We start from the raw sequence: 12,718 nt of genomic DNA, 5'->3' as shown, positions 1-12,718 counted from the left end.
CTGCTCCCACAGAGCAGCCCAGCTCCAGTCCCACTTGGGATAAAACCAGCACCGCCCTCACAAAGCTCCTCTGCACACCGCAAAACACCAGTCACGACCCTCCCCGGCCTCAAGGCCCCAGCAATTCCCGGGGACACCTATTTTGCGCGGGGATGCGGGCATGGAACAACAGGAGGCGGCCGGGGCGCTACCCCGGGGCAGGGGCGCCATCTTGCGGGGAAGAGCCTACGGCCGGGGGCAAGGCCGGGGGAAGCACCCCGCTGCCTGCAAGGCCATCGCTTTCGGCCACCCGCCCGCCGGAACCGTGCGGGGTCACGGCGCCCCTCGGGACAGGGACAGGGTCGGGACAGGGTCAGGACGGGGACGGGACAGGGACGAGGACATGAGGGGACAGGACGGTACCGCCCCCTCCCGCCGGCTCTCCTCAGGCGCCTCTCGCGGCGCGGGGGAAGGCGAGGGGCGGAGCTTTCGGCGAACCAATCAGCGGCCGGTTGTGGGTGGGGGGGCGCGCGCGCGCGCTGCTCGTGACGCCACAATGGCTATGGTGGCTGCATAGTGACACGTCTCCTTCCGCGGCGGCGCTCGGGCTGGGGGGGGCGTGGGGGAACGCTCGTTCTCGCGGGATCCCGGAGCGGCTGCCTCGGCCCCGCGCGAGCCGGGACGGCGAGACCGGGCCGCCGGCGGGCACGCCAGCGGCGGGGGTAGACGGTCGGCGCGGCGCTGAGCGGCCATGGCGGGGCAGCAGTTCCAGTACGACGACAGCGGCAACACATTCTTTTACTTCCTCACCAGCTTCGTGGGGCTCATCGTCATCCCCGCCACCTACTACCTGTGGCCGCGGGACCAGCACGCCGGTGAGTGGCCCTGCCCCGGGCCCGGCCTGCGCCTCCGCCTGCCGCCGCGGGCGCCCCGTCCCCTCCCCCTACTTCCCCCCCCTCCCGTCGTCGTCGTCGTCGTCGTCGACGCGCGCCCCGCGCGCCCCCGCGCCGCGGCAGAGCGGGGCCGTGCCGTGCTGTGCCTCCCGCCGGGCCCAGCCCGGCCCGCACCGTCGCCGCTCCGCCACGCCTGGGGCACCCGGCCGGCCCTGCGGGGAGCCCAGCGGCGGAGCCCGACCCCAGGAGCTGCCGGTTCTGGAGGGCACCGGGCTCGCGGTGTAGTCGCTGTCAGCCATTTAGCGGTAGCCGGCGGCAAGCGGGAGGGTCCGAGCCCGCCTCCCCGAAAGCGCGCTCTGCTCCGCGCCTCTGCTCCTGCAGAGTCATTGCTGCGCTGGGATCTGATGCTTTCTTTTGGGCTTTTTCCTTGTGGGGTGGGTTTTTTTTTTTCTTCCCCATTTTTTTCCCCCCTTGTCGTCCCGGGGTGTTTCAGGGCGGATGACCTAAATTTTCATCGTGGGAGAAGAATAAACTGCTGAACGTTGTTTTGGAGTTGAGGCCAAAGAGAAGTTACCAGGCTCTGCTTTTATGTGCTGTAAGGTCACAGCGAGCGTGAAAATGGGGCTTTAATTTTTCCCATTCCAAGTCACAGTTAAAAATGTCATAAGTGCGAAATTTCTGTTCTGCCTCATGGGGTGATGTTTTGTCGCCCAAACAATGTTAGAAAGTTTCTCTGAATACTTGCACGTTTCATTTCCACAGTTATTTCCCTCTTTGTCTTTTCTGCATCCCTCTGTTCTTGGAGGAAGAAGGCATTTTGGTGTATGGGCTGCCAGGAACGCATTTTTAACTGCGGTTTTGAGATGAAAAAGGCTGTAGAAATTGTGTTTAAAGGCAGGATAGTAAACGCTCAGTAGAACAGGAGTGCTTGATGCTGATTCCCATCGCTGAAACTACTGACCTTTGAGGAACACTTGTGCTTTGCCATCTGAGAAAAATCCCTTTCGTTCACGGCATCTTTTTCTGTTCAATACCTGGTGGTTATTTAGTGGCTTTGTATGCCATTTTAAATAGCTTGTGTGGTTCTGTTTAACTTAGTTTTATATGTAAAAGAAATAATCAACAATAAAGTCATGCTCCTATACCTTCTAGTAAGGAGCAAGTAGAAGTAAATTGGTAGAACAAATGGTGTTTTGGTGTTAAGTCACAGCTGTTTACAGTCTTGGTTGCTGATAAACACGCTCGGGGCTTCTGACAGGGCACTGGCTGGAGAACCTCTGGAGGATTGATCTCTGCCCTCCAGATACTATCTGTTGTACGGCTGAGAGTGTTCTTTTTGTTGCAAAGAAAGGTTTCTCTGCCTTCTTCTTGCTGAGCCCTGACTGTTGCAAGAGGGAGGCGTTACTGTTGTTGAAGACATTTTGTAATCTTTGGATTGTTTTTAAGGAGTGGGGGATTGGGGAGAGACGATAACTCTACTTCTGTAACCTCTCCCCAAAAGTCAAGATTTTTGTTCTGGTGAAGGGTGGAAGGCAATGGGGGAGAAAAATTTACTCTTTCTCTTGAATAATGTTTTACTTTCTCTGTAGTTCTTAGCAGCCGCTTCTTGGGGAAAGTGATGTGACTTGCTTGAGAAGCTGCACAGAATGGTAGGGCCAGCAGTGACGCTCAGTGCTGTTGACTTCACAGTTTCAGGTGGCTGACAGCAGCAGCAAAAGCCATAGAAATTCTGTCAAACTCGGAAACACTTTACTAGCCTTACAGAATGACAGAAAATAAAAAAGTAAATTTGGAATATGGCTACATGGCTAGATGGATTGTACCCAATTTCCAAGTAAGGCTGCCATTAAACATGACTCATTTCTTTCCCACTAGCCAGTGTTGTTGTGTGTGTGTGGAGGGCCTGCTGCATATTGTTCTGCAATTAGTACTAGATTCTTACAATGCTGTATCAAACCATGCTTTCCAAAACACAAGGTAAATTTTATTATGCTGTTGGTACAAAAATGAGTCAACTAAGTGAAAATGACCAGGCATGGCAATGAATGGAAATGAAAGAATGATTTCTGCCTCATAATTGTCTTAATGGATTTTAAAATGTGAATATAGTCCAATTTTTAGCATATGGTTTAAGAGTGTGCCTACAGTCTTCTGACTGAGTTCTGTTCTGCAAGTTCTTTTTGAATAAAGAGTTGGTGTTGTGCAGATCCTGCTCAGGACTGCTGGAGTGCTCCTGTGCTTCATTGTGGTGTTCTTGTTGTTTAAGTATACGGCTGTTGTGCGACTTGTTTCCAGCAAAATCCCCTGAATAGCCTTCACGCAACTTTGTATGTATGCAACTGTACCTGTTCCAGCATTTGAACAGGATTTCAGGAATAAATTAAAACCTCGTGATGATGCAAAGTGCTGATTGTTTAGCCATGACTTCTTGTTTTCAGAATAGTTCACTAAAAAACCCTGAACAAACCAAACCACATGTATAATTTCGGAAGCTAAGAGAAGGCCTGTGTCTTCAGAAGAGAAATTTTCCAGCACTGCTAGCTTCTGATTCCTATAATGAGCAGGAATATCTAGACTTTGATAAGAGATGTTTATTTCAATACTAATTTAGAGCAGGTTTTCCAATCAGTGAGGCACAGTACAGGGCCCAACTGAATAAGCTCAGCCAAGACCTCTGCTCTCTCCATGTAGGACCAACTAACATTTTTGTTCTGGAATTGCGTTTTGTCCTACCTGTGCTGTAGAGCCTAGCATAGAGATGCCTTTATAGCTCTGGGCAGAGTTGGCGATGTCCAAGTGGACTAGCTGGCTGTTTCAGCCTGCCGGGAGCGAGAAGACTGGATCAGAGCAAACTCTTGTGAAGCAAATCACATGCTTGTCCTCTTCCCTTCAAGAGCCATTTGCCATGCGAACCAGAGCACCCGAAACACACGGAGTGGATTCCTTTTTTGGTAAAAACTAGGTTGGAAGATGTGCTTCAGCCACAATGATTTGTGAGAGCGGACTAGAGCTGGTCTGAAGTGAGAGTGAAATGCTTGTAGCGTGGAGGTTGAGCCTTTGGTGCTTGCTCCTTCCCTCCTACAAATGCCCTGCCACAGATTGCTGGTACTTGAATCAGAAGAAGGGAGAGGAACGAGAGTGCAAAACATTTCGCAGCTCTATTCAGGTGAGGTTTAGCACCAAAAATCTGGGAGTTGCTGATGCTCTGTAACATCTTAGGATTTGTTCTGTGCTGTAGTTGTGTACTAAATGCCTACAGAGAAAATTAAAGGGAAAAAAAAATAATCAGTTTGTTTTTGCCACAGTGAAGGTTGGAATGTAAGAATATATCTATACTGCTTTACTACTTTGAGAAAACTCAACATGTGTTACCTAATGTAAGATTTCTAGCAGGATAGTTTTTTTTTTTTTTGTAAGCCATTAAGGTTTTTCTCTTAGTTCTTTTTAAAATAAACTTTTAAGAGGCCTTTTCAGTAGTACTGTCTTGAACAGTATGATTTAACTTGTTGTCTTTCTTAAGTCCTGAGTAAAATTTGAGCTACTTTTATGTTCTGGGTGTCTAAACCTGCTTTCTCCAGGCATTCTAAGAGAGTCCATATGAATTACTGCTGCAGCAGAGATCAATGTTGATATTTGGGAGGGTTTTGCTGTAGTGTCGTAGGCACCCTGTGAACTGTCCTATAATTTCATTACCTCAGCTTTGATAAACTAAACAAAACAGATAATTGACTTTGTAAAACAGATTTGTCCCAATGGCTTTATCTCCTCGGTGTTCATTGTAGAGCTAATAAGGCTCTTGTAAAAGGTTAATTGTTCAGCTGCTGTGGTTTCATAACTGCTTCGAGGTAGCAGTGCAAGTCTTGTATTTCTTCCCCTCCCTTGTGCCAAATGGAGCACCCGAGCAGTGTGAGGGACTGGAATAAATTCACTTGAGCTAAAACCAATTTTGGGCACTTTTTTTTTTAGTGTGTTGCTTTTAATGTGTATTAGTTTCTGGGTTGGCTTCACTTTGTGGATGTCTGGGATGGTGCAGGATGTGACTGTGAGCTGGGATGGGAGAAGACTGATTCTTCCCATGGTGGTGATGGTGAAATTACCATGTTGTTTATCCTTGACTTGTATCTTTAAAACACACATACATAAATATGTTTTATTATTAAAAAACCCCGAACAGTTCATACTTCTTGTGGATTGCTCGTGGTTTTGGTAAATATTGGTATAACATAGTTACTGTGAGGAAGACTATTGCAAGGACTGTTCTTGATTTGGAACAAAAAATGTGGTTGCTAAAAAGTTACTTTGGTGCAGATTAATTTCTTAACCAAAAAGTATTTTCTGAAGTGAGACTTCTTAAGTAGTTTTTCAGAAAGTTAATTGTAAGAGTTGAGGAGAAGATGGTTTTTTCTCAGCAATTAGGATGGGTAAGTGCCCATTCAAAGTATCTTCATGCTGTTGGACTGCTTGAACCAGTTTCACTGTAGGCTTCTGTGGATTAAACATCAGCATCCAGAAGGGAAACAGAGAGCAAAAGGTGAATGAATTTAGTTGGATAATGTGGCAGTTGTTGCACAGTGCTGATGTGTTTGCTGAACTCTGTGTACTTTTTGACTTATACCTGTGCTGCTGAATTGAGACACATGATTATAAAACTGTGCTGAAACAGGTGGTCATGGATTGTGATGTGCTTCGTAGTTAAGTACGTGTATCTGTGAAAGCTTGTCATTTCATCCAATTTTTAAGTTGGTTTAGGTGTACATTAAGTAAATTACCCTGTTTTAGGGCACTGGGTATTCATAATGTGTTACAAAGCTGCTAGAAAGAAAAGTCTCTATCCTGAGTCTTTTATAGTAATTTGAACAAAACAAGATGTTGAAAACAGTTCAAAACCCCCAAAGAATAATAGATGTGAATGCAGGGATAACATTAATGGAAGTTTTCTCTTGCAATCTCTTCTCTGAGAGAAAAGAGGCTGTAGGAGCTATTCTGCTTGGAACATAGATCTTCCTTCTTGGAAGTGTAAGAACAGAAAAACCTACTGTAGGAATGGAGAGAAAAAAAAAGATGAGCTGCTGCATTTTCGTATCTAGGAAAAAATATTGATATGAAATGGATAAAAGCTGTTCAGTTTACTTTAATTGTGATAGAAATCCATATAAAGCATGGGATGGTTGGGGTTTTTGGTTCGTCCCCATGCTCCCAGCTATGTGTTCTGCTGTTGCTCACTAACCTTTCCCCTGCACCCTCCCCTCACAAATGTTTCTGTTTCTGAGATGTAACTAAAGTTTTCTTAAAGAACACTAGGCTAATACAAAGAAAAACCTAAAATCTGGTTAAAGGAGGCTATTCCCTGTTAATCTTTGAAGTTGCCATGCCTCTAGAAAGTAGCATAGCCCTGTTCTAGTCTGGGCTTTTTGTGTTGAGGCTGGCCAAAGTACAGAAATACCTAAGTATAGCTTATTAGGTGACTACTAAAAGGGAGAATAGAATATAATGGTGATTCTCAATACTATTTTGTTAATTTTTTACTGTATTGCTATTTTGAAGCTGTAGGTTTTTTTGGAGGCTGCTGTAGGCAGGTAGTACTTGGCACTCGTGTTCAAAACCTTGAGTAGAAGTCCTGAGAAAGTCCGTCTGTAAAGGTTTACTGTCTTAGGAACTACATTTCTCTGTATATCTGCCTGCTATACTGGATATCGCTATGTAGTACTGTAAATGTGAAGGTTTCTCTGTAATTTTTTGGTGCATTTTTCCTCTGTAGATCTCAAGGCTGTCTTCAGAGTTCCATATTAATCCCCTGCTTTATGATGGAAATAGAGGAGCTGAGGCTATAAAGTTTATTTGGCTCTTTCAGGACAAACAGTGAGTCTGCAACTTGGATGTGACTCAAGCCAATGTAGAGAATGCAGGCAGTGTTTCTTCTGTTCTATCTGTAATGAAGTAATGAGCACTTGTACCTTACAGCAGCTCGGGGAGAGGAAGGGCATTTTGGTACTACCTAATACTGCTGGTCCCACTCTGGGGTAAAATTCTTCTTTGCTGCTTCTAATCCCCTGGTGAGGTAAGGTTGGTTGGAGTGGGTTGACTGTGACCCCTGTCATTGCTCGCAGCTCACTGAAATCTCATTAATCTTACCTCGGAAGTATTTCACAGCATTTTGGTATTTGGTAGTACAGGATAAAAGTACAGGATGCTGGTAAAGGACGGGATAAAAGGACAAGATGCCGTGCTCATTGCTAATGCTTATGTGGTAGATGGGCATGGGTGCGAAAACTCAGTATCTGTGAATATAAACATTTTGTGCTCGTATGTACGTATACTTATCCTTTCCTGTTAATATAACCTTTGGGCATTATGTCAGGAAGCAGGAGGAGACTCAGTGAAACTCAGTCATGCATTTAAGAACTGTTATTAAATACAAATTGATTTTTTTTTTAAGTATTGAGACATTGAGTGTACTATGGTTAACTTAAACCATTTCAAGTTCAGAAAAATAGAGCTTATTAGGTGACTATTAAAAGGGAGAATGAAATATAATAGTGATACTTATACTATTTTGCTAATTTTTTACTATATTGCTATTTTGAAGCAGTAGGGTTTTTTGCAGAAACATTTGAAGAAAGGGCAAACATCATGAGATGTCATTAGTAATGCCTAGCAATTATCTCTAAAAATACTTTTCAGAACAAAGTGTTTGGCCAGAGTTATCTAAACTGCTCTGTTTTTTGGAAAAAAGGCATGTCTCTTCATGGAATTTTTTTTGAAGTATTGTAATCTTATAAGCATCGTAGCCTCTTAGCAGTAAAATAAAATTAATAACCCTATATTAGAGATTAGTTGAGTAGCTTCAAGACTGTCCAGAACACTTAATTCTGAAAAGCTTATTGTTGCAAGATAAAGATCAAGCTATTATAAGAACTTTATCTCTCATTATATGTGCATGAAAATAAAGCTGTTTCTATTTTTTTAAAATTCAACTTTTGTTATGGAAGCTTATGAAAACAGCATTGTAAAAGTTGTATTATATACCTTGTTCTTCACTTTCTACTTGCTGCAGGGATATCTTGACTGCTTATGTAGATGCCACTGAACTACCAGGATGTACAGGCTACATACTGGAAAATTCAAGTTAGTGCTATTTAACCTGATACATTCAAGGGTAAAGCATGATGATTCAGTTACGGTTTCATGACCAGCTAAACCATTCTTGCTGTAGGAGCAGGAATTTGAGAGAGGAGCAAGGTAAATGACGAGGCATGGGATCAACAGTGATTCCAAAATGAGGATTTGGGGTTTGGTGGTTTTGGTGGGGTTTTGTCATCCCCCTTGCCTTCAAATTCATGCTTGTGAAGAAGGGTGCAGATCTGCAGCATTTTGAACAAGTCTAGACTGGGGCTGCTGCTGTGTCCTTTCACCCTGTGGTGCTGCCTTCTCCTGGTGAAGGAGCGGCAGTCCTTTCCCTCAGTTGTTAGCCAGGACCTGCCACACATGTGCTTCCATTTCATGGCGAGGGAGGTTGTGCTGGCTGGACCATATCCAGAGTAGGGAGAAGCCCAAAATAAGTACTTAATTTCTTTCCTAAGCAAAAAGTTTTGTGTCCGCAGCAGTTTTTAAATAAGTGTACAATTGAGAAGATTGAAGAGGTGATTTTAGATTTTCATTTAATATTTCCCTTGTACAGAAAATTACTTACAAGCATTCTAAATATCCATCTGTTGGAGGTGATGCATTTTAGACTGAAAAGATGCTTTTATCTTGGCTGGTTGAACTAAGTTAAACTAGGATATTTGCTAGCGTTGTGACTTCTACAAAGGCTTACCAATGAAGTTTCAAATTTTTTTTTTTTTTTTTTTAGAAACAAAGGAGTGGATATACTGGGTCAGGTCAGATTTATTTACATGATATTACAAAAGCGTATGCCTTAAGGAAGGAATAACAGGACAAGCATAAATGCTTCCTTTGCATATTCACCCAGTTTCCAATGGTTTTCAGTTCAATGACTCTCCTTTAGCATAGCATCTTGCCACTGTCCTGTGGCAAGGAGTTCACCAGCTTTGCTGCCCGCACTGCAAATAGTCACCTTTGTTTTGCATCTGCTTCTGATTTTATTTGATGATCCTTACTTGCTCTACTGGAAGAGGCAGTAAACATGCAGTCCTGGCTGTCACTTAGGTTTTTTACAGCCTTCTGTTACCTCTCCATGCACTTATCTCTCTCCCAGCCAGAAGATTTGTAGCTTGTATTTTGGACATAAATCTTCTCATACGTTCGATGGCCCTTGTTCACCTTAATTGAATGTTTTCTAGTTGCCCCTCTTGAGAGGTGGGGACTAGGACTGTGCATCATACTCAAGGCTGTACATACCTTAAGCTTATGTGGTGGAATAATGTTCTTTTCCTCACAGGAATGCTCTAAACATTTGCTTTGCTTTTTATAACTAGTAAGTATTCAGCTGAGGTTTTCATTGAACAGGTTCTCACAACACCAAGATCGCATTCCTGAGAGGTAATGGTCAGTCCCAAGCTCATCCTTATATATATATATATATATGTGTGTACATATATATATATGTGTGTGTGTATATATATATATATAAAATTAGGATAGTCCCCATTGCTCTTTACATTTTCATACCCTGAATTCCATGTACCATTCTGTAGTCCACTTGCTTGATCTTTGTAATTATCCAGGATACCCTTGCCCTTGTTACCCAGAACAAGTCCATGAGCTTTATTTTACTGCTGACCCGTTTACCCAGGTTACTAACTCCTGGCAACTTTATTCTGCTGTGAGAATTGGCCATTTGCTCTGTCTTCTAGTCATGTATTTATTTTTGCAATAGTTAGATGGTTGTCCTGAAGGACTTTAAAGAGGAACCTTTCAAAAAGTCTTTTGGAAACCACAAAATCTGTCAGTAGGATCTCCTCTTCCATACGTTTACTTCCTTTAGAGGACTCAAGTTTGTAAAGCTCAGTTTCCCTTTACAAAAGCCCCACTGATGATAAATGGATGTATGGTGCTTATCCTTGTGTCCACTAATTCTTCCTTTATTATAGTTTCTTCAAGGTGTGTACCAGAACAGTACTGAATACAGGCATTTTTAGTGATTGATGGTATGTTAAGTGACTTTTATCTGCATTGGTTTTGGATTGAATGTGTTCTGGTTTCCTCCCCACACCAAACTGATAAAATAAAGCTAATAATTAAGGATGTGTAAGTCTTGGAGCCCAGTGGTGGTGTTTTCATCTAAGATTGTTAACCTTGGCTCACGTGGGTGTCACTCCATATTAAAATGGCCAGTTCTCTGATTCCTTTCAGATTCCATTGAAGTTTTGCTGATGCACTTGTAGATCAAGCCCTACTATAAATTTGATAATTTAGGTGATGCCGCTTAAGAGTTAGTATAGTTAGTCCCACTGACAGTTTTGTCAGCACAAAGGAGACAGTATACTAATAGGAAGGAGAAGGTTTGGAAATGGCTTGATTAGGAGTAACATCATGTGGAACTGTGTCCTGAGACCAGCGAGGCTGGCTGTAAACAGAAAGTAAACTTGAGAGTTAACTTTCTAGATGTCGAAGCATCTTCTGTTACTATTTTTTAAAGTAATTAGTAACAAATACTATCTTTTGGTCAGCAAATGTGTGGAACAGTGTGTGAATGAAGAGTTAGGTTACTTTTTGTCCCTTTAATGCTTAATCTAGTTGCTGCAAAACATGCGCTAGAAAAGAAGCAGCCTTGCTGTTAAGGTCTTTCACAAGACTTTGTGTAGTTTATGAACTGCTTGGAGTTTTAGTAGTTAACAACAACATCTTACTCAAAACATGTGATGCTTATTGATTATTTCTATGAATATTTACTAGACAGAAAAAATCTCTTTGAAAACAACTAGGGTCAGATTATTCAGCTATAAACAGTTTAGTGAAGAGGCTAACTTAGACATGATAAAGTCGGGATAATGAGGGCAATTCTTACAATAATAGACATTAAAATTAGAAAGCATCTATTCAGATAACTTAATTCTTCACTGATACAGTCAATTCAAAGTGTTTCACCAGTGTTTTATGTGACTTGTCTCCTGAAACAAAGTAATTTTAACTGAAACACTAGTGGTCATTTGAAGGCTTTTGGATTTAAGCATTTTGGAAAGCTTTTAAATCAATTGAATTTGCTTCACGCCTCCTACTTTGGGGTTTTACACTAGAAGTCAATCCTATTATAATGAGGTTTGAAATTTTTTAGTACTTCGGAAGAGCTGCTGACTTTGAGTTAACTGAGAGTTTGAATCCTGCCTCTTAGTTGCTGGGGAAGATGGGTTTCTGCTCTAAAACATCGTTATCAGTGTTTGTCAGTGGTTTCTTTTGAAAGTAAGTGTAGACTTTTTTCCTAATCCTGTGTTTTTTTAATTATTTCCGGATACCATACTATATCCACGTGGAGTCTATTTTACAATTACCAAGGAATGTGTCAACAGAGGTAAGCAAAAATGGACTAGCAAGGCAATAAGGTAGTGTTTCCATGCTTGCATTCATCACCTGTTATCTGAGAAACAGTTCCGTGATTAAAAAAGTAAATTTGTTCAGAGCCCCAGTTCAAGACCTCAGTAAATAAATTGTCTATAACATTGTTTAATTTCTGTGATTGTTGAAGTAGGAAAAAGTCCAAGACTTCAGCTTTTGCATATGTATGTGTATACATTGCGTATATGTACACATATACATAGCTGTTCAAAGTAATCAGGAACCTACTTAGTGCACAGTGTAGACAATTGATGCTGCTTTTTGTTCAGAGTTCTACAGTTTTATCAGAAACTCTCAAGAGCAGTGTTTCAGCTGAGCCTTTTACCCTCCATTTTAACAGAACAAGTGTAATGCTTAGAGCTGTGGTAACCTTGGGTCGTAACCTTGGGTCATAACCTTTACTCAAGACTTGCGATGCTTTGTGTATTACTGTCATCTCTTCATGCATTCCACAGGTACAAGTTTGCAAGGCAGGGCTAGAGAGGGGATGACATACTACAAATAAGCTTTGTGAAAGTCTGTCTTTAAAGAGATCTTGGCATTTCCTAGGCCACAGAACTCTGTCACTCTGTGTTCCCTGCTGGAAGAAGTCCTTCTTTTTTGAAACCAAGCAGCATTCTCCTTTGGGTGAATTGTCCCCATCTGATGAGCAGAATGTTTCATATGCATCTCCTCACATTTATTTTTCTGACAAGAGTCCACTGGAGCTGTATTTTAGAGTTGCTGCCTTTGCTTTTCTTAGTAGCCTGAAGGCAGAAAGGACGCAGGAGGCTAAGACTGTTCTTTTCCACTGTTTGAGGTAGAATGATGGAAAACTGGTGGCTTCCATTTATTCTGGACGTTATGTTTTTTGTTAGTTTTTGGTTGTCCTAAAAGTTGACTGTATGATCTTTTTAAACTTTTATATGCTTTAGATATGAGTACTGATACCAGTAGTCTTATTTTGTGGTATTTTGTCCTAAACCTGACCTGTGTTTGTTGCAGCTGAAACAAGATTCTGGTGATTAAAACTTTTCTATTTAATTCCAGGTGTACTTCTTTCCCTTCCTTCTCTTCCAGAGTTGCCCATCTCCAATAAATGGTAATCTTGTCTCTTTCCTCAGGAGGATGTGAAAAATGAAAAAGAATCTCTCTTGGGTTTTCTTTTGGAGCACTTGTTGGTACCTCTAGAACCTGAAACAAAAGGTTGGGTCTAGGTAGGGGTTGTTTGTCAAGCATTCGTAAGGATAAAATGGATCCTCCTGTTTCTTCAGAAACAAACATACAAGACTTCTCAAGCACTTTCAATAGTAGAACAGTGAAGACCACTTCTGCTTCACTGTCAGAAAGGA

General features: G+C 42.3%; 1 protein-coding gene across 1 annotated transcript in view; it reads left to right on the top strand.

The window, feature by feature from the left end:
- Nucleotides 1–499: 499 nt before the first annotated feature.
- Nucleotides 500–12,718, top strand: part of SEC63 (SEC63 homolog, protein translocation regulator) — a 63,474-nt gene continuing 51,255 nt past the window's right edge. The window contains exon 1 of the mRNA XM_054819821.1: nucleotides 500–854. Within this exon, the coding sequence (XP_054675796.1) occupies nucleotides 731–854 (124 nt within the window). The 5' untranslated portion in view covers nucleotides 500–730. The remainder of the gene's footprint in view (nucleotides 855–12,718) is intronic.

Source organism: Grus americana, chromosome 3 (assembly GCF_028858705.1).
Source record: "Grus americana isolate bGruAme1 chromosome 3, bGruAme1.mat, whole genome shotgun sequence".
Lineage (NCBI taxonomy): Eukaryota > Metazoa > Chordata > Aves > Gruiformes > Gruidae > Grus > Grus americana.
This window is presented reverse-complemented; position numbering and strand designations above follow the sequence as displayed.